General features: G+C 38.3%; 1 protein-coding gene across 4 annotated transcripts in view; it reads right to left on the reverse strand.

The window, feature by feature from the left end:
* The window catches only part of GPM6A (glycoprotein M6A), a 495,836-nt gene that overhangs the window by 55,198 nt on the left and 417,329 nt on the right, over nucleotides 1-23,309 (reverse strand). For all 4 annotated transcript variants that reach the window (XM_043970135.1, XM_043970132.1, XM_043970133.1 and 1 more), the window contains exon 3: nucleotides 330-486. In XM_043970135.1, the coding sequence (XP_043826070.1) occupies nucleotides 330-486 (157 nt within the window). The remainder of the gene's footprint in view (nucleotides 1-329; nucleotides 487-23,309) is intronic.

Genomic DNA, 23,309 nt, shown 5'->3' on the forward strand with positions numbered 1-23,309 from the left:
TGTCCAAGGTCCTAGTTCCAATGATACTCATTGAATTACCAATCCACAGCTATGATGGGGAGGGGACTGAACAGTCGGTTCTAGGTGGTGAAAGGTCTACTATTTGGGCCAGTGATGGCTATGGGGAGGTAGCTCCAACTCTTCTTTTCTAGCTAGGGTCCTGTCTCCAGTGATGATGACTGGATCATCACAGCAACCCATCCCCTCGTCACCCCTCTCACATAGGAGAGGGAAGATTTTTAAAAAATGCTTTTAATACTTTGGTTAACACAATCAAACACCTGTGCATTTTTAAAAGAAACTACTTAAGAGTTCATGCAATTACATACCCAAGCGCTCACACATCTGCCACAAGTAGTGATTTTGAAATCTCCATAAAGATCTTTGATGGCACCAGTTGTGAAAAATCCTTCCACCATCAGCAAAATTCCATACACAAAGAAGGCAGCTGCTACACCGTAGATCACATACTTGAAAATGTCAATCCTATATGGGAAAAAGTCATAGTTATTCATCTTTTTTTTTTTTTTTTTTAGTGAGGCAATTGGGGTTAAGTGACTTGCCCAGGGTCACACAGCCAGCAAGTGTCAAGTCTCTGAGGCCAGATTTGAACTCAGGTACTCCCGAATCCAGGGCCGGTGCTTTATCCACTGCGCCACCTAGCTGCGCTCATAGTTATTCATCTTAATAGCTCTTCATCGAAAAGTCTAAACATCCAAATTCTAATATTCTGAGGATTAATTGTAATGAAAACCAACGCCATGTTTATGTTCTGGAATGGAGGATGGAATCAGGTCTAGATCAATTCAGCTAATATTACAGCATTCAGTTCCATTTTTAAAATAGGAAATATAAGCCATATATGATAATGGGGATTTTTACTATCCTAACAAAGGGCCATTTTTAGCCCAATTAGTTCCAAAATGAAATAACATTACATAATACCCATACATGTTGCAGAAAAAACACTTCATTAAAAGAAATACTATTTTATATGTAAAGTGTTATGGTTTAGAATAATATGTGTCAGAATTTTGAATGGTTAATTGTATATGTAATCTGTTTTCTTTAATCACTATATATACACATATACATACATACAGACAGACAGACAGACATGTGTGTATGTATTTTGCACATCCCATAGAAGATCTAGTGGAACAGTTCTAAATGTTCACAAATATAGTTTTGATAGTAGATGTAAATCAAATGCTAGTTCATGAATATCCTATTTGTCCAACATATAGTCTTTATCTTTAAACTGCATATATTTACAAGGATTATTTGGGTATATAATTTAAGATTCCTAGATATTTATGTATTATGTATGATAATAGATTATAGGATCATAGATCCAGACCTGGAAGGGAACTCAGGGACCATTTCATCCCATTGATGAATAAATTTTACAGATAAATAAATTGAAGCCCAGGGATGTTATGACTTGTCCAGAGTCACATAGGGAGCATCAGAGGTCATGTTCAAATGCAGACACTCTGATTCCTGACTTAGTGCCTTTTCTACCATCTAATACCATCTTCAACATGTAGCTTGATTGATATTTTTAAATAGCTTTTCAGTTCTTTAAAATGGAAAAAAAAATTCTAGGTTCCATTTCCAAAAATCCTATATGAGTTCCTACTCAGTTTCTAAATTAAACTGTGCTATAAAATAACAATTTGGATCCATCAAACAGACACTAGTGATTCACTCTACAAAGTTAAAGTTTTCTCTCTCTCTCTCTCTCTCTCTCTCTCTCTCTCTCTCTCTCTCTCTCTCTCTCTCTGTCTCTCCCCCCCATACACACACACACACATGCACTCACACAAATGCATATGTGATACCTGTCTGAATATGTACATTATGTATAGCACATAGCACATAGACATACATTTGACATACACATGGTGGGAATCAAACATTATATACATAGAATATAATATTACTGCAACACTGCTTTCTTTAACTATGTGGTCAATTTTTATTCCATTTAATAATCAAATAATCTAAGATTAATTATGTTAAAATGGATAGATGTATTATAGGGCAAAGAGTCTGTATCTGAACTATATTGTCATCAAGGAAGGGATAAGGTTGAATAAGTGATGTCTAGCATCAATAAATCAGTCAGGTATCAAAAATGCCCAGCTAGGGGGAGGGCAGAGAAATGCTTCTGCAGGGGTGATCTGGCAGGATTCAGTCACATAGGAAATAACTGTAAACTGTAACAATGAGTCAAGAATCATAGAAGCCCTAGGGTTAAACCAGCTAAACAAAGAACAGATTCAGCAACAGATTTTCAGTTCTGGCTAGGTCTCATTCTTAAATGAGGAGCGGTGATCAAAGGTTGAATCTCACGCTAACACTCATAGAATTAAATTGACGTAAACATATACTACTGTCTGTTTACAAAAGGGAAGACAAATAGGAAATCCATGAAATAGAGTTCTTTTTGCACCTATAATATCAAAACTTATTTTTCAAATGTGCCACTTATCCATTAAGTCTATTTTTTCCATTCCATGTTATATATTTTAAAGCTATTGTTGTATTCATTGTAAGGGACTATGTGATTTGACCCGTGGCTAAATCACACTCTATTAGCACATGTTCAGTGTTGATTACACCTCCCTTTAGTGATGTTAAATACTGTTACATACTGATCGCTGTTACTTTGCACTTTTATTTTCAGCATATTCATAGGTTGAAAAAAATACCAGCAGAATGAAGAAGGTTCTCTAAGAGACCAGCATAATATATCATATCATTTCATTGCAGAGCTAATAAGCAAGTAACCTTTGCAAAAGTATATATTTGTAATGTCCTATATTTAATTGCAAAGTATCCAACTACACAGATTCCTTTAAAGTAATTAGATAGGCAAGATTTTTTTAATTCAGTTGAAGATGATTTTGAATCCAAAGACCATTGCCAATTCTTCCACTTAACTATCTAAACTTTTACATGTTCTATGAATAACAGGAACACGTAGACTACTTATTTCATAAAGCTGTTGTGAACAAAACACTTTGTAAACCAAAAGTGTGCTATATTCCATCCTCTTCGTCCTACCATGAGTAATCTTAATTGGTCCCTTAAAAACACATATTTTAGTCCAAGTTCTCTAACTTACCCTTGAAAAATAGGCCCTTGACTTAAATTGGGGAACTATTTAGAGTTGAAGTCACCAAAGTTGATAGTAACTGGGAAGTGGGTAAAAAAGCCTATTTTAGGCCTCAGAAAACAGGAACGGGTACCAGCCAGAATTTACTGCCTTGTATACATTTAAAATAAAATAGTTTTAGACATCATATTGTGAGAAAATCTTTTCATCTTCCAATATGAAGATTGTACAATGGGAGGTTGGGGGGAGGTGTGTCTGTGTGTGTGTGTGTGTGTGTGTGTGTGTGTGTGTGTGTGTGTATGTATCTCAGAAGCCAAAAGACTTGTGTTCAGATTCTGCTTTTGACATATACTACTTCTCTGACCTTGGGCAAATTACGTAGCCCCCTGGGCCTCAGTTTCCTTATTTCTAAAATGAGGGGGGTGAGACAAGATGTCTCTTGAGATTTCTTTCACCTCTAGATGTGTGTTCCAATGATGTCTTAGACCTATTCGTTATCTTTCCACTTGCTGTAATGGATGCATAAACATTAATCCACATTCCATAGCTCAGTCTCCTAATGGGTAAAAACAAATTTGTGTGGCAGTTGAATGGGGTAAAGTATGACGACTGTGAGTATGAACAGTGTAAAGCTAACAACTCTAAAGAGAGTTAAACCCACACTCTTGGCCCTATGCTGTGTGCTAACCAATAAACTAATGGTCCAATAACAACCCTTTGGTAAATATTGATAACCTATATGACAGTCCAGGACTAAGTCTTGGGAACAGCTTTGTCTGCCAAATCAATAGACTTTCTTCTAGGCCAGCCCTCATAATCATCACTGAGGGGAGAAATAATAGTGAGTATGTCCACCTTTCTCATCACTGTAAGCAACAACTGCTGACCAAGTGCCACCAACAGGAGAATAGGCACAAGAGCCCTAGGAGTAACCCCCAACTCTGACCACTAGTCCTGCTTTCAGCCTAGCCCTTGCTAAGAAGCAACCTTGTGAAGAAGAGTCCAGCCATTGCCACCAGCTGCTACCCCCAGGGCAGGCAAACCCTGAAGCAGACAGGCACCCCAAAGAAAAGACCACCTCAACTACTCAGCCCCTTATGGAGACAACACAGCTTGACAGCTGTCCCCTGAAAGTGCAATAGCCGCAGCTACCCAAGACCCCCCAGAACAAAGTTTTTGTTACCCAAATCCTTGGCAATGTCAATTCATTCAACATCAGAAACTGGCATAATTTTATCAGGGAAAATGACATTAAAGAAGCATTCCCATCTGCTTTGCCACTGCACCCTAAGGACTAGGAAACCTTTCCATCTAACTTATAGCTGAAACCTTTCATGCGATATTGCCTCCTTTAGAATGCGAGCTCTTTGAAGGAAAGGAGTCTCCTGTCTGTAGCCTTAGCACGCAGAACAGTGTTTTGCACGTAGTAAGAGCTCTATAAATGCTTTACTCGTTGCTATATGCATACACATACAAACACACAAATATATATGTATATATGTGTGTATGTGGTTGTGTCAGAGTATATTTTTTTGTTTGAACAATGTTAAAAGTAATTTTTTCTATGAATCTCTTAACCATTAAAATAGTTTGCAGAGTCTGTGATCCTTCCTTTCCAGGTTTTAGAATGTCTAAAAAAATTGGTCCGAATACAGTAAGCCTACTTAAGTTATTTTTATATGACTTTTTCTTCCTATTAAAATTAGCCACAAATTTCTCTTAGTTCCAACCTAATTTGCAAAATGCTTCATTTCCACTCATAAGGCTACTTTCTATTTCTCACAATTAATTATTCTATATTGAATAGTTCCATAAATCAGAAATATGATTTCCTATATCATCCAGAGACATGATATGAAACTAGCTCTAATAAGGATGTTTTATTTTTATTTTTGGCAGAGGCCACCAATACCTTGAAGCTCAAACATGCTGTGTTCTTGGCAGAGTAAAAGAGATTGTGATGACAACAGGCATGTGAATTTTACTTGGAAGGAGAACTTGGTACATGACCTAGAATCTCCTTTTCACATAGATTACAACTGTTCTGCCCATCCTAATTTTTTTTGGTTGGGGGTATGACAAGAAGAAGAAAATATAGAGAAGAAATCTAACTTTACATTTCTTATTCACCAAGAACCAGCCCAGGATCAGAAAAAGGGACCATCAGCTAATCAACTATGACAATGCTCGGGCTTTATGTCACATTGGCTTTATTCTGTCTATATTCCAAGTCAGCAAACAGTTTTCTATGCTTGGACCACTTTGCTAGGCATCAGATGACATATAAAGTTTAAATAAAATGTAGTCCCAGCTTTCATGGAATTGATAATCTATTAGGATTTTATGATATGAACACAGAAAAATATGTCAAATTTAACATAATAAATAATGTCTGAGGATGGAAAGGCCATATTAACTACCTGGGTGGGGAGGGGAATAAAGGAAGGCTTCATTGGTGACACAGGATCATAGATTTTGAAGTGGAAGCAGTCTTAGAGGGCATCTAGTTTATCTCTTTTTACAAATGAGGAACTGATGATCAAGGAGATTAATTGACCTTTGGGGGTAGATGGCAGCTTATGGAATTCAAAAGACCGAAAGAGGGAAGGAGGAAATACTGTCATGGGAAAATTGTTGATAAAGGCATGAAGGAAGTAAAAAATAGGTCATGTTCAAAAAGCAGAGAACAGTCGAGTTTGGCTACAGTTTTGAGTTTAAGAAAGGGGGAAGATGTGAAGATAAACCTGGAAAGAGAAGCAAGAGGGATTGCCAAGGATTTTTGATCAGAGGAGAAATCAAAGCAGTCCTAAGAAAGTATTCATGTAGGGATTGCAAGTAAATGTCTAAAGTCAAATCCCTGTGAAATATAAACCAAGTAATCTTGGCCTTTCCCCGAATAAATGTACAGCTCTTATGACCCTCCTCTTCAGCACCATTTTAAACAAAGCACTTGTTCCTTTATATGTGTCAATAATACAGTACATGAGAAATCAGCATGTCAGGGTGATAAACTATCTGAGTTGGTCACATGAGAGCATAGAACTCATTCAGCATTCATTCAATAAGGATTTCTTGAGTTTCTTGGATGCTTACTATAGATAGATAGACAGATAGATAGGCAGATAGACATAGTTATAGAGAGACATTCACACTGTAGCAGGGAAGACACATATATAAAATATAGCCTCTATCTCTCTATCCATTTATTTATTTATGTATCTATCTATTTATCTATCTCTCTATCCATTCATTCATTCATTTATTCATTTTGTCTGGCAATGAGGATTAAATGACTTGCCCAGGGTCACACAGTTAGTGTCAAGTGCCTGAGGTCGGATTTGATCATTCACACTGTAGCAAGGAAGACACATATATAAAATATAGCCTCTCTATTTATCTATCTATCCATTTATTTATTTATTTATTTATCTATCTCTCTATCCATTCATTCATTCATTTATTTATTTTGTCCAGCAATGAGGGTTAATTGACTTGCCCAGGGTCACACAGCTAGTGTCAAGTTCCTGAGGCCGGATTTGAACTCAGGTCCTCCCAAATCCAGGGCTGGTGCTTTATTCACTGCATCACCTAGCTGCCACCCGATATGGCCTCTTTAAGATGGGTTATTTGATCTGAACCTAAATAACTAATAGACAATAGAATATGGAAGTACAGGAGAAACATACAAAATTATGTGAGTGATGATGGTGAGATATAAGTCCAACAGAGAAGAAAGGAACAGGCTGACTTTAAGGAATTTCCTGTCTGAAGGAATTTTCTGGCTAAATTTGAGCAAGGAGACAAGGCCTGCTCTAAACATTTGGTGTGGACAGAGCTAGCATCAGCAGCCTGTTTTCCTAGCCCCAATCAACATGAACACATGGCCCTCCTGCATCTATCCTTAGTGTGCCTAGTCTTTTCTGTCTCAGGAAAGCAAGTGTTTACAGTGGAATAGATTAGGGTGTGACCTAGTGAGCTTTGAAAAATCAGGAGGACACCATGAACTAGTGTCCATGCCAGAGTTTTCACAAGTCCAGTGAATTGAGAAGGCACTAACAGTGGCTCAGCAGCAAGGTGCTGGTTTCTGCAAGCAAGGGAATCATTTTATTTATTGGCTATGGCCCAGTAAAATGTGACGTGAGGACAAATATTTGAGAGGAACTACTTCAAGTTTTAAAGCCATTCTCCTCAGTGATCAAGGTAGTAGAAGGGAGACTAAACCCCCAATTTTGGGGAATGGTTTCTACTTCTGTTTTTGCCATCCCATTGTAAATAACCCACTCTAAAAGTGGGGGGGGGGAAACCTGTGAAATGATATGAGGGATGGCTTCACAGAGGAAGTAACATTTGTCCTAGGACCTGGAAGTTCTATAGGATGTCAGTAGGCTAAGAGGTAGTATGGGTGAAGTCATTCTCTCCCAGAGACATCATAAGCAATGTGGATGTAATAAAATGCTATATATTTGTCACCAGGGGGGAGGGGAGAGTAGGTAATCAAGTTTGGCTGGAGCATAGAGTGTACTGAGTAGGTAACATGAGATGAGGCTAGAAAGGTGGGACAGTGTTAGATTATGTCTGGCTCCCAGTACCAGGCAGATAATACTGAGCTTCACTTGAGGAGCTCATAAGAAGGTAATGAAAATTTCTGAGAAGAGTAACAAAGCGAACTCTCTCTGGCAGTGGAATCATGGATTACAAAGGGAGAGAATGGAGGTGGAAAGAACTCTCAGGAAGATAATACAAAAGTCCTCCAGGTGGCAGTGAGAGCCTGCAGGAAGGTGGTGGCAGTGGGAATACAAAGGATGGGGCAGATGCCAGAGAAATAGTTAACAGGCCAACGAAACTGGGCTCTCTATCTCATCACATAACCAATAGAAAGAGGCCAAAAGTTGTGAGCCTAAGACACTAGGTAAACAGTGGTGCCAGATTTTATCAGGGAAAATGATACCTGAATATGTAAAGTTCAAAAGACAAATACATTAAAGGAAAAACAATGAGCTGGATTTGGGTTGTGTTGAGTTTGAAGTGCTGTTGGGAAAACCAGACCGACATGATAGTAGCTTGCTTTAAGCTTCTCCAAATGTTTGACAGATCTCATTTAAGACATGCAACAATTGGTGAGCTAAGTAACAGCGGTACTGCTAGACCCATCTTACAGGTGAGCAAGCTGATGCTCCAGCAAGCATTAGAAGTGGGATTCAAACCCACCCCTTCTGATTCTAAGGCCAATGTTCTATAGTATCCTCTGTACCATACCTGCCCTATCCTCAGTTTAGTAGCAGTCACCTGTCTAAAGCTCAGCACAGAAGTCAGCCCTAGAAACACAGATTTGGAAGACATTTACACAGCAGTGTTAGTTGAATTTGCAAATGAAATAGCCAAGGAAGAGAAAGCAAATGAGGAGGGCTAAGGATAGACCCTTAATAGGTGATGAAATAGTAGGGAAATTCAAACCTCTCTCCAACAAAAACCAGAAGAGCTATCCCAGTACCCTGGGACAGTAATGGTAGGTAGTAGTGATGATGGTGATGATGTAAGTCCAAAGCAAGGAACAGGCTGGCTTTAAGGAATTTTCTGTCTGATAGGGGGTAGGGAGTGGATGCTAAATTCTCTGGAGCTTACAAAATCAAAGGGTCTCAGTGTCTTCAACTATTAGATTTTGTGACTTCCAAGACTAGCCTAGGGTGTAAGAAAGGACCCCATCCCCCACCCCAACCCGTCCATTATAGGTACTGTATGATGGTCTTTTGTGAATTGCTTTGTTTTTCTCTCACTTCTCCCATAAGACTGGGGTGCAGTGGGGGGAGGGGGAGGGGGAGTGGAAAGAACAGGGAGGATGTGTTGCATGAAGCCCTGGAGGGATCCTTTCGGCTTTGTACAAGTATGGACTGAGGGAAAGAGGCAGAAATGGCAGAGGAAGAGGATGGGAAAAATCTAGCATCTTTTGAGGATAACTGTGTTAAAATATTAATAAAATACAAGATAACCTAAAATATGATACTACATGTGGGGAGAAAAGAAGAAAGAAACTGCTTTTGTCTAATGTACTGGAGAAATTGTTCAGTGGCTTATTTTAACTGTAAAAACCTAAATCCTGCCATCCTTTATTTGCCAAGGGCAATGAGACACAGTGCAAGCCAGCAAGTTGGTCATGCCAGTTAACATATTTGAGTTGTTTAAACTAGCAAAGCCAATTCACCATGTCAAACATTTAGGGCAATGTGGTAGAATGACAATAAACCTTATTGTGTAGCAATTTACATAACATTTGTAAGTGAAAAATGTGTTACTCTAAGAGGAGAGCCAGTTTGAAACAAAATGTTAAAAGTCATAAAAGAGATTGTTCAAATGTCAAAAGAAGGAAAGAAAAAATGTTCTGTTGTGTTGTTCAGTTGTAAATTAAAATTTCCTCCAAGAAGTGAGCGTTCTCTTCTCCTTGCAGGTTGGGCTAGTGGGGCAGAGATGGGTGTGGCGGCAAGAACACAGGTTATGTATCTACCCACCATCTCAGGTCAAGTCCAAGAGCTGGTTGAACTAGATGACCCAGTGTCCCTCCCAGATCTTAAATCAACCATACTAAGAATCTGCCCCCTCCCAAAGACACCCTGAGCAGAATTTTTAGGCTTCCACATTGTTGTTCGCTTTTTAACATTTTTTTTTTCAGGGCAATGAGGGTTAAGTGATTTGCCCAGGGTCACACAGTAAGTTTGAAGTGTCTGAGGCCAGATTTGAACTCAGGTCCTCCTGAATCCAGGGCCAGTGCTTTTATCCACTGCACCACCTAGCTGCCCTGGTTGTTTGCTTTTTCATGAAAAGTTCTCTTTCCACAGAACTTCCATAAGAGAATGTTCAATGGCTCTGCCCTACAGGCTCTAAACCATGCCCTTCTTCTTCAGTGTGAACAGTAGCATTTCATGGGACCACTGTTGTGTGGACTGCTGCTTAGCATGTGTTGATCAGTTGTTTCAATCATGTCCAACTCTTCGTGACACCATTTGGGGTTTTCTTGGCAAAAATACCGGAGTGGTTTGCTATTTTCTTTTCCAGCTCATTTTATAGATAAGAAACTGAGGCAAACAGGGTGAAGTGACTTGCCCAGTGTCACACAGCTAGTGTCTGAGGTCAAATTTTAACTCAGTTAGATAAGTCTTCATGACTCCAGGCCCAGCACTATCTACTGTGCCACTTAGCACCCTAGCATACATACCCTCTAATATTTGCTTGCCATAATTCTTGAATGAGACAAGGGACAATTGAATAAACACATATACATAAAACACAAACACACACACACCCCTACCCATTTACTTTTTTTTTTTTGGGTGGGGCAATGAAGGCTAAGTGACTTGCCCAGGGTCACACAGCTAATAAGCATCAAGTATCAGAGGCTGGACTTGAACTCAGGTCCTCCTGAATCCAGGACTGGTGCTTTATCCATTGCACCACCTAGCTGCACCCCCCTCCACTTGCCATTAAAAAAACCCCACAAACCTTTGTTTTAAAAGTTTACTACAGTAAGTTACTCAGTCAATAAGCATTTATTATGGCCTATTAATATGAATATATGGATCATCTAGATTTGATGGAGGTAGCTTATTATCCAAAAGTATTTTTTATGGGAGCAAAAGGCCCTTTGCTCAAAGACTTCAAAGTGAACCAGACAGTCCCTATTTACTTTCCCCAAGAGAATAAACAAACTCAAATGCCCCTTTGAAATCCTTATTCACTATCTTCTTTCTCCAGGAAAAGAGATCTCCTTATCTCTGATAATACCTATTCCTGTTTCCACCTATCTATTCATTAAGATCAGCTTTAAGTTGAGCTGTTAAACTGATTTGTATTGTTTAACTGATTTACATTTGTAATGGGTTGATCTGTATCATGCCAATGAAGTTATTCTGTAACCTGTGAGCCAAGTAACCTTAAAAAACCTTAGAAAGAAGAGAATTTTGAGCTTCTCTCTTAGGAGGCAAGTCTCCACATGATCATGTGTTTTTCTTTCTTCTTGGGACAAAATATTAAATTGATATTATGTTTTTTTCTGTCTGCCTCTGATTTGTTTCGTAGGAGGACAGGTATGGATATCATGTTCTCTGATCTGGTTAGTAGGAGATATTATAAGATATAATTTCTCTGATCTGTTTACTAATTTATAGGAGAGATTAAAGATTATTTCTCTGATTTGTTTGTAGGAGACAGGCAGATACAAAAGCTATATTTTTATATTCAACAGGCCTTATCAGGTGCCCAGAATTATTAGCAACTTCACTGTAAATGAATAGTTTTGTGAATACCAATACGTCTCTCCCTCCTTGTGCTTCCTAGGGCTGGCTTGTGATTCCCACAGTTCTAGGCACTATGTTTTCATAATGCACTGGCTACACTATGTATGCAGATTCTGACAGGGGTGGGGGGATGTCTGGGGAAAGGGATCTGCTGGAGCCATTTCATTAAATTTTCAGTAAGAGCATTTACACCTCACATTTGGCAAATGCTACAGAACAGGGTTCGATTTATTATTTTGTTGATTGTCTAGTAAAGAAAGTGATAAGGTAACTGTTAATAATGCCAATTAAACTTAAAAGTGTGTCATGAAACACTTCCCTGTTCCCTTGGTTTTTAAACATTTACCAGCACATGTTGGGGCCGGGGGGGATGTAGGAAAATGTTACAATTCGCAGTGCACATAGGCCTCAGTTGGGGAGAAAGAAGAGAGGTAAATTCCAACTGAGGAGGGGAAAATGGTCAAGGAACATCTGGCTAGTGATAATTGAGAAGAAGAAGGATAAAGGAGACAGAGCATCCAGTGTAAGGCTAGGATGGTAGAATTTGGGGGGTGGGAATGGATACATAGATATACTGGGAGAAAAGTAGCCCAGAAAAATGAAATTACTTCCCCAATTTAGATATGTGCTTGTCATTCATCTGTTCAACAAGTCTTTATTTGAGTTAAGTTACTTAGGTGCTGCAGGGAAAGCAGTCTGGCTCCCCAGAAGGACAATATGTATACATATAATTATAGTATTTACTGGGATGTAATAATTCCCACAAGAAAGGTGTGAACAACTTCTGGAGGCAGAGCCAAGATGGTGGAGGTAAGACATTAAACGCACAGAGCTCCTGACACAATTACCCCCAAAACAGCAATAAAACAACCTCTGTGGCAGCAAAACCCCAAAAAGGAAGGGCTGAGATTATTTTCCAGCCACATGCAGATTAAAGGGAGCTATGTTGGGCTGCAAGAAGAGTCCAACCCCTCAATTGTGCCTAAACAGACCCCAGGCATGCTGCACCAGAGGAAATGACCCCCGAGTCTCTAAATTAACTGCAGCACTGGTGTCTTCTGGAACTAAGCTTAAGGTCGGGTGAGAGGGCTGAATGCCTGGCCAGGGGGGAAAATAAAGGGGTGTCTGTGGGGCCTAAGGAGGAATTTTACTGTCCCACCCCAGCAGGGAACCAGGAAGAAATCTTGAGTGGAGGGAGGCCCAGGTCGGGGAAGACTGCAGGGTCATGGAAGCTAAGAACCATCACAGCATGCAAAGTTCTGCTGGCTGGTTAATTAGCAAGTTGGCTTGAAGTTATCTTTAGACCAGTGAACAGGCCCGGGGACAGAAAAACCTGTCCTCCCTCAAACCAAAACACTTGGGACCCTCTGAAGCTTGGGACAGTATAGCTTGGAAGTAGGACCCCATTGGAAGAGAGAGTTCAAAGTCAAGAAAAAGAATGGCAAGATGAGCAAGCAAAGAAAGTTGAGAACTACTGAAAGTTTCTTTAGTTTCAAGGAAGATCAAAGTGCACCCACAGAAGATGATAACAACCTCAGGGACCTTACATCCAAAACTTCCAAGAAAAAATATGAATCGGTCTCAGGCCATGAAAGTGCTCAAAAGGGACTTTGAAGAGAAAGTAGGAGAGATAGAAGGAAGATTTAGACAGGTAGAGGAAAGAATGGAAAGAAAAATGAGAGTGATGAAGGAGGGTCATAAGAAAAAAGTCAACAACTTGAAAAACGAAATGGGAAAGGAGACACAAAATCTCTCTGAAGAAAATAATAACCTAAGAATTAGAATTGAACAAATGGAAGCTAGTGAAAATGAAGACACAGTAAAGCAAATCCAAATGAATAAAAAAAATAGAGGGCAATGTGAAATATCTCCTTAGAAAAACAGCTGACCTGGAAAATAGATCCAAGAGAGATCATTTGAAAATCATTTGGATTACCTGGAAACCATGACCAAAATAAGAGTTTAGACATCATCTTCCAAGAAATTGTCAGGGAAAATTGCCCTGATATTCTAGAAGAAGAAGGTAAAATAGAAATTAAAAGAATCCACCAATCACCTCCTGAAAAAGATCCCAAAAGGAAAACCTTCAGGAATATTATAGCTGAATTCCAGAGCTCCCAGGTCAAGGAGAAAAATCTTATAAGCAGCTAGAAAAAAGGAATTCAAATACTGTGGAGCTACAGTAAGGATAAAACAAGATCAAGCAGCATCTACATTAAAGGACCAGAGGGCATGGAATATGATATTCCAGAGGGCAAAGGAACTGGGACTACAGCCAAGAATCACGTACCCAGCAAAACTGATTATAATATTTCAGAGGAAAAAATGGAACTTCAATGAAAAAGAGGACTTTAAGGCATTTGTGATGAAAAAAACCTGAACTGAATAGAAAATTTGACTTTCTAATCCAAGGCCCTAGAGAAGCATAAAAAGGTAAACAGGAAAAAGAATTCATGAGGGATATTAAAATATTAAACTGTTTATATTCTTACATGGGAAGATTAACTTCAAACTCATAAGAACTTTCTCAGTATTAGGATAGCTGAAAGGAATACACTTAGAAGACACAGGTCTGAACTGAATATGGAGGGATGATATCTATAAAGCATTTATTTTTTGTTTATCCTTGTTCTTTGTGGGGCAAGCAGGGTGGGGTGTCTTTTGTCTGGGGCTGGATTTGGGCTTGGGGCCTCCTGGGTCCAGGGCTGGTGCTTTGTCCACTGTGCCACCTACCTAACCCATGAATGCATCTTTAAAATAGGGTTGAGGGGTAGGAGGAATGCACTGGCGGAGGGGGAAGGGGAGATGTAGCTCACATGAAGGAAAGAAGAAAAAAGCTTATGGAGGGGACGGGAAGAGGGGGAAGTTCTAGGGGGGCGATGAGTGAACCTTACTATCATCAGAATTGGCTTAAAGAGGGAATAACATACATACATATTCATGTGGGTATAGTAATATATTTTTGCCCTGAAGGAAAGTGGGAGGGGAAGGAGATAAGGGGGTGGGGAGAAGAGGGGAAGGAGGGAAGGGCAGATTAGAGGAGGGAACAGTAAAAATCAAAATGCTTTTGAGGAAGGTGAAGATATTCTGCATAACTGCACTTGTATGACATATTGAATTGTTTGATTTCATAGGGAGGAAGAAATATTTAGAACACAGAATTAGCCCAAAGAGCTTAATCTCTTCAGAGTGGACTCAAGGAGGGAATAACATACACACCCAATTGGGAGAAGTAATTTATTTAACCCTACAGGAAAGTGGGAGGGGAAGAGGATAAGGAAGGAAGGGTGAAAGAAGGGAGGGCAGAGTGAGGAAGGGGGCAGTCAGAAGGAAAACACTTTTGAGGAGGAATAGGGTAAAAGAAAATAGAAAATAGAGTAAATATCATGGGAAGGGAATAGGATGGAGGGAAATAGTTATGATGATCAACTATAATGGCAAAATGTATAGTACCTACTTGCTGGGCTATTATGAAGAAAATTCTTTGTCAAGTTTAAGGTACCAACCATATAAAAGTTATGATGAACAGGATGCTATCAGAAAAACCTGGAAAGACCTACATGAACTGAAGCAGAGTGAAATGTACTGTATACAAAAGAATAGCTATAGTGTAAGATGATCTGCTGGGAAGCACGTGGTTATTTTCAGTAATGCAATGATCCAATATAACTCTGAAGGATTTATGAAAATTGCAATCCATCTACAAAGAAAGAACTAATGGTATCTGAAAACAGATTAAAACACTTTTTTTTGACAATTCCTTAATCTGAAATTTTGTTTTTATCTGTTTTCTCTCACAACCTTGCTAATGTGGAGATGTTTTCCATTACTACTCATGTATAACTTACATTGAATTGCTTGAGTTCTTGGGGGGGGGAGGGAGGGAGGAAGAGAAGTTGGAACACAAAGTTTTAAAAACTTGATGTCAAAATTTGTTTTTATATGTAATTTGGAAAATAAAATTCTAAACAGATTTAAAAAAAAAGATGTGAACAAGGTGTTAAGAGAAGTGTGGGAGGAAAATCACTTTTTCCGAGGGATGAGGCTGCATTGACACTTAGATGTAGAAGATGACTGAATTCAAATATTTTATGAACAAAAAAGAATAGCCACATGATGCTTCTTCTACCCCCAAGTTTTTCAATAATAATGTATATACATATATAAATATGTATAAATATATATACACATATATAGTTGTATATATATATATACATACACACACACACACACACACATGGAAGTTTTATCAATATTTAGAAGTACAAACAATTCTACTTCTTTCAACTAATGAAATAAATTTATCTTTCCCATTTCAAACTACTTTGGGAGTTGTCATGAATGAATTTCATATAAAACCAGCCTACATGGCATTCTGTTCATTTTTACTGAGGATAAAACTGGAACCAACAGTAATTAGATTCCTTGCAGAGGACCACACTAGAAAGCTGGTGGCAGAGATGGCATTTGAATTCTACTAGCCTACTTGAAGGGAATCAATTTTTTTTAAATAATAGATGATGTCATTTTAAGTGGTAATAACCACAGCTGGGAAGGCCATGGAGTACTATTGTTTGGTACTTTTTCAACTTTTATTTCAAGCCTGGTCTGGTGAAATGACAAGGCTCTTAGAGTTCTAATGTTCTTAGTGGTCTTCTGATACTCCCTCTCCATCCTAGTCTCTTCCCTCTTGTCCCAACGGCCTTTCATGGTAAGAAATACGGCTCCCCTACACAGCAGGCTCCCCCTCCAGGGTCAGAGATGACGGTCATAATAATCCCTACAGTTTTTATCTTCTAGATGATGATGATAATGGAGTTTACAGGATTTTTGCTTGAGAAAAAGTTCTCTGAGAATGAAATGAATGATACCAATAGGAAGAAAGGTCATTATAACTTTAGGTAAGCTAGAATACTTTTTGTTTTTCTAGGTTTAAAAGAACCTCTTTCTCTTAGGGATACTTGGCAGACTAAGTCATTTACAATACTAGTGGCAAGATTCACAGAATCCCGAGTTCACAGATTTACACCTGCTTGGAACCTTTGGTATTTTATATTGTTGGGTTATTTTTCTTAATAAAACTTGAGAACATGAAGAAAAATAAGAATTTTTCTTTTATGGCTCTACTGTTGCTTTCTAACATCTGAGTGGATCGTGTCAGTGGTGACATATTTTATACTTTTATAAAAAATTTTATTCTTTTGAGACATTTTTTCCTTATAATACTGTTTAAATGCTATCTGTCAATCTTAGCTGTGACTTTACTTTTTCTTATTCCTGCCAGTCCCCCTAAAATTCTGTGATCATTATTATGCAGACTATGGACAGTATCTCCACATAAATCCCTGATGACTTTGTGTCCATTATCACTCTGGCAAACAAAATGAAATTTAAAAATAATCAAAAGAACTGAACAAGATATCTATACTGTAGAAAAAGGGGGGAAATGATACAAGCACCCCCTGCTCTTTTCACCTCTTTCAGATATGGTCAGACCCTTTCTTACCAGAGATATGGTACTTAAATTAGGAAGGGTGAAGTGGCTCCCTGCTGAGCCTTTGTTTTCTTGTTTGTAAAATATGAATCACTATCACGTACGTGTCAACCTGAACCCCTCCTAACAACCCTGTGAGACAGGTCTATTATCCCAATTTTACAGCTGAGGGAAGTAAGAATGAAAGGGACTTACAGGATCACATGACTCATGACTGAGGTAGGTTTCAAAATCAGATATTCCTGACTCCCACTCCAATGCTTAGCAACTTCACCGATTCACCAGGTTCAGTACAAGAGGCAAGAAAACATAGGGATAGATTGGCAGTGAGCAAAATGTAGTCTCAGACATGTGGTGGAGTCATGTGACTTCTCCAAGTCTCAGTTTCCTCATCCATAGCAGAGTTTGGACTCAGAAAACCAAGATTTGAACCCTGCCTTGCCTCTTGTTACCTTTGTGATCTTGGCCAAGTGCCACCACCACTGTGGGCTTTGCCTGTCAAGTGAGAGGATTAGATTAGCTGGGCTCTTACCTTCACTTCCAGTTCTAAATAATGAATTCTTGAAGGACGTGTATAAAGAAATGTTCTACAAATGCCAGGCACTAATAACAAATGTTCTTTATCCGTTAGGACTTCTTACTAAAGACATGTCAAGATATGCCTTAGGGCATATGCACAAAAACAAACATACCATTTAAATGAAAACCTATTGGCAAAATAAAAAGTCCACCAAGAGAAAGCAACCAGTGGGTTCTCTTGGAGAGGAAATGTCAAAGCAACTCGATTTTTATGGACAGTAAAGCATAGATACATATGTGAGTGTCTCTGTGTGTATATACATATATGTGTGTATGTGTATGCATGCATGCTGTTAAGAGGTCACTTTTAATTAGCCAAAGAATGTTACTGTTCTAACACAGAAAGGCAGTTCTCATAGTTTTAAAATTCATGATGGATCTTTGAAAATTCCCTGTCTTTGTTTCCCTGAAATTCACATCTGGGTAGTCATCCTTGGGCTTTTATCCAAGGCAAGCTGCTTTGGAGAGGATGGACCCTTGTGGTTAGGAGCTGAGCAGTAAGGGAGAGGGAGCTATAGGCAGCCATGTAAGGAAAAAGAGGCTTGGGAGGGCATCTGGAATCTAGCTCTAAAAAAAGACAAGAAACTTTTAAATGTACACACACACAGACACACATTCATGTGCTCTCTCTTCATATGTATGTATGTGTCCTTAGCATAGTTCCTGACACATAGTAAAAAACAATTAATGTTTATTGATGTTAATGATTATTGATTAATTGGTATTGTGTATATATGTATGCACACACATATGAAAAAATATATTTATGTTTGCCCATTTTTGGGGCTGCTAGGTGGTACCAGTGGATAGAATGCCAGGCCTAAAGTCAGGAAGATTCATCTTGAGTTCAAATCCAGCCTCAGAATCTTGCTAGCTGTGTAACCCTGAACAAGTTGCTTAACCTTGTTTGCTTCAGTTCATCATCTGTAAAATGAGCTGAAGAAGGAAACAGCAAACCACTCTAGCATCTTTCCCAAGAAAAAAATCAAGAAGAGTTGGATATGACTGAACAACAACAAAATATTTATATTTATAAATAATCCCTTAAGCCATTCCCTTCCACTCTTGATCAGTCACCATTTTACTGTAAACGAAAGAATTCTCCTTGTGTGTGCACACACATGATTGCGCACACGCACACACACACACACACACACATTTCTACTTCCATACATACACACTTCTTGGGTTCCCATTTTATCTATGCCCTATCTATAAAGATTATAAGTGTCTATTCATTTCATGTTAGGACTTCTATGTTAGGTTTCTCAAATGACTTTTTTTTTTTTTTGGTGGGGCAATGAAGGTTAAGTGACTTGCCCAGGGTCACACAGCTAGTAAATGTCAAGTGTCTAAGGTTGGATTTGAACTCACGTCCTCCTGACTCCAGGACCGGTGCTTTATTCACTGTGCCACCTACCTGCCCCCATGATTTCTTAATAATAATAAAGAACTCTGGCTGATAAAGAACTGCCACATCTCAGTTAATTTGTCCCTTTTCTCTCAGACAATGGAATTAAAGAGCACTACTGAAAGCTAATAGCTTACATTTCTACAATACTTAATGGTTTAGACATTTTTTCCTCATAATTCAATAAAGTAGGTACTGAAAGTATTAAACCCATTTTGCAGATAAGAAAACTCAACCTTTGAGAGATTAGAAGTAATTTGTCCTAGGTTACATATGTAATTAGTGGCAGAACAACCTAAAATAAAGCTGACATTTATATAGCATTTTCTTCAGAGCATTGTTAGGATAGGTAGTAAAAGTATTATTTTATATTTTACAACTAAGCAAACTAGAGTTTGAAGAGGTTCAGTGAGCTTCATAAAGTATCTCAGGACTGGGAAGAAGCAGACCTCCTTAGACTCGACTCACAGTCTTAAACTTTTTTTACTTTATTAAAGAGAGTTGTTGAGGGGGTTGACAGACAAACTAAAATGGTCAGATAATGATATTACTATTTCATTTATGTCTGAAAATGTCATGGAAAAACTAGGTTCATTTTAGGAGTTAATATGATTATTTGGTACTCAAAGGAGAGAAGATTGAGGTTTCTAGTTGGTCCATCACCTTTCTTAGTCTAAAAGCATTTGACTTTAAAAGAGGGGGGACAGACAAAGGCTAGGATTTATGGAGACATTTTCTGACAAGAGGTCTCCTTGAACTGCTGCTGTTAGAGATTTTCTATTCCTTTTCTATTTTCTATTTCTTTTCCTTGCGAGATTCTATTCAGTTCTCGGATGTCTTTTTTTTTTCTTGACCATTGTCTTCTTGTCTTTAAGAAGAGTGAGTTTTTTTCTCCCCTAGAGCTCTTCACATGTGTTTCCATCAGAAATATCAGCATCAAAAATATATATATAAGGAAAAATTATTTGGTTGTTGGCATAAAATTTCTCTTAAGTTTTAGAGCCACTTCCAAATGATAATCTTTGTCCCAAAAGCCTTCTGAAGTTTCCACATATGTTCCTGTTCCACTCCAGGGCTGAGAAGCATTTTTTATTTCATATTATGTAACTTGCCTGTTAAAGATGGTGTTGACTTGAAACTGCTATTTTCTCTCCCTCGCTGGCTTTTCAGACACATCCTATGTCAACTTTTTAAACTTTCAGAAGCAGCAAAACAGTTGCTAAGCGATGAAAAAAATTTAAAGCAACTTTTCCAAGCAAAGTAACTTAGTAAATGTTATTTATGTTACCTAAGGCTCCACATAATATATTTACCTGGAACTTTAGGCATAGAATACTACATCTGATTTATTTTAGGAATGTTAACAAAAATATACAATCATGTTCAAAATGTCATTTAATTAAAGGTTACTTAATATAGGTCCTATTTCCTTCATTATCTATATATATAGGAATGGAAAAATTAAGGTATTTTCTTTCCTTGTTTGGTTTCCTTTCATTGCCATTGTTTCATCAGATACGGGAAATTGGGTTCTCTAAGGCCAGTGGAACATAGGTTTTTGTGAATTCTACACAAGGAGGAAAGGCTCTGAGTACCACCCAGAAACCAGCTAGATGATGGGTCCCTAAGATCATAGATGATTATCACCAGAAGCCTGGTCCTCGGGGGTGATTTTTAGGGGCCACACCAATTCATGAAGACTCTTTATTAAAGCATGGAGGAAATGATGTGGGTGGATGGAACATCCACAAATGAAATCATAGACACCTGAATTACGGATTTATTATAAGTATCTCAGGAGTATGATTCATTATTGATAACAAAGAAAAATGAACTAAAGCTTCAAGAAAGGCTGTTTCTCAGGAAATTATCATAGATATTAAGTCAAGAAGAAGAAAAAAAGCTGATGGATGTTTTGACATCAACATATTTCTTCCACCAAAAAAGCTTTTGCATAAAATTTTAACTAAGCTCTAAAACAATGACTAAACAAGCTAGATGCCCCTGTATGGAAGGTTCTGACCACACTCTAGGGAATAAAATGTCAGCAGTACAAATAAATGTTTTTTCTACAGTAGAACGGGGGGAACAAGGATCAAAATAAGTCAGGGAAAACACAGTGCATGTCAAGGAAGAGTCACTGAAAGAACACTGAAAGAACAGAGGGACATATATAAAACTTAACTGTCTTTCTTTGAAATGAAGAGTCCATAAATATCTAGAAAGACTATTTGAACAATCCTGACAAGTTCCCAAAAAGGTCAGATAAAAGCAGCACAAGTAGAAGTGTAGAATTATCTGATAAGCTTGGAATTCTCCAAGAGATACAAATACTACATTATGATCTCTGGTAATTTAGACTCCTAGAACACTGAATATCAGCTAGCATTTTAGAATTTTAGATATTGCTGGTAATAAAGATGAGGAAATCGAGGTCCAGAGACATGGAATCACATGAATAAGGAAAGGAGATGGTGGAGAGAAGTGTTACTTTCTTCCAAAATGTAGACAATGTTCTCAAATTAAAAGGAAGGGATGGAGTGGAGAAAAATTAAGGGGAAAATGAAGTATAGGTGTTTAAAATAAATGACGCTGAAGCATGAAACAGTGTGGTATTCATGAAAGACCAATGGATTTGTATTCAGAGGACCTGGGTTCAAATCCCATTACTCAGTGTAGGACCAATGTGACTGTAAGACATCAAATCTCTCTGAATCAATGTCCTCATCTATAATGACTTCTACAGAGAAACTCTAAAACCCCTGAGCCTATGAGTAGATCTTAAAAAAAAAATTACTGATAGTCTGTTTTAGCAAAGAATGTATAAAGTATATGACCATATTCTGAATAATTAAGAATATTTTAACCATTATCACATATAACTGCAAGGAAAAAAAGAAAACTATTACGGCCTTCTTCAGGAAACAAGACAAAATTAATAGACAACTCAAAAAGTTGTAGGGATAAAGTCTTAGAAACACACACACCTTTTTTTTTTTTTTTTTTGTAAAGTGGGGCAATGAGGGTTAAGTGACTTGCCCAGGATCACACAGCTAGTAAGTGTCAAGTGCCTGAGGCCGAATTTGTACTCAGGTCCTCCTGACTCCAGGGCTGGCGCTTTATCCACTACGCCACCTAGCCGCCCTGCCACACACACACACTTTAAAAAAACATATTTGGGGTAGGAATTAAAGCAGGCATTGCCTTAATTATTTTATAGCCAACAATGTGAACAAAGGTATATGAAGAATTAGAAGTTCCTATAAGGGACAGATTCATAAAACTCCAGTGTGGGAACAGATATCTCTGGCCACTTATTAAGCCTTCACTAGAGCAAACAGGAGCTAAGAGCCTGTATGTTTATGGACTTATCTAAAGTACAAGAGTTGGAAAACACAAGGAGAGGACTGTCAAGGAGGTTCTTCATATGGAAAAATCACTGTGGATAGTGCTGGAAAACTCTTGATGAAAACATTCTCTTTCACTGTCAATAATCCTAATTGCAGAACATTTTACTAAGACACTTTTGACACTCAAGAGAAAATAAATGAAGTTTAATACGAACTAGATTCAGATATAAGCATATTTATACACCCATGTCCCATTGCCGATTGGTATGGGATGCTATCCTCATTGGTCAAGATAAATGCCCTTCCCTGCATGAGGGGTGGATCAGAGTTGGCAAGACCAACAAAGAGCTGATTCAGTCTCTTTAAGCTTCATGTCTCTTCAGGTCCCTTCTGCTTTTAAGTGTTTCATTTGCTTCAGTCTCTTCTGACTTCCTACTTTGAGAGAAAAGATGGCAGAGGTCAATCCTACTTCAGGTTGCTGAAAGAAAAGACTACAGGAAGACAGGAGAGGAACAGCAATCTCTATCATGTCCCTACCTCTCCAACTTGCTAATCTAGGGAGTTTACCCTTAGGTGAAATGTAGTCCTCTCTCTCAGTAGAGCTGAGTTACCTTACACCCAGTGGGAGAGCTCCTTTACTCTGTATTGTTTGCTTTATATTCTCAAATGTATACTTTCTAGATTTATGTTTTGATACCAATTTGGATAAATGGGTTTCTTTGCTATCTGTTATTACCATTCATTGTAGAACTGGTATTTGGTGGGAAAGAGACCAAACTTTGGGTCCTGTTCAACCAATAATGAAACAGTGATCAGAAGTTAGACCAAAATTGAGAACTGCACACCCTAGACAAATAATATTTAAAAGAGAAGACAGATAAAATTCTATCCTGATACCCCCCCCCCCCCAAGGAGAATAGATTGGCCATCTGTGGCTTAACATCCTGCTTCCCCTCCTGGCAGAAATTACACTTTCTGTTGGAGAATGATAGGGGCAGAAGAGGCTAGAGATATCTATTCTACCTCCCTTTAAACCCCAGCACTACATGTGGGAGACAGCCATCGC

Source organism: Dromiciops gliroides, chromosome 6 (assembly GCF_019393635.1).
Source record: "Dromiciops gliroides isolate mDroGli1 chromosome 6, mDroGli1.pri, whole genome shotgun sequence".
Taxonomy (NCBI): Eukaryota; Metazoa; Chordata; class Mammalia; order Microbiotheria; family Microbiotheriidae; genus Dromiciops; species Dromiciops gliroides.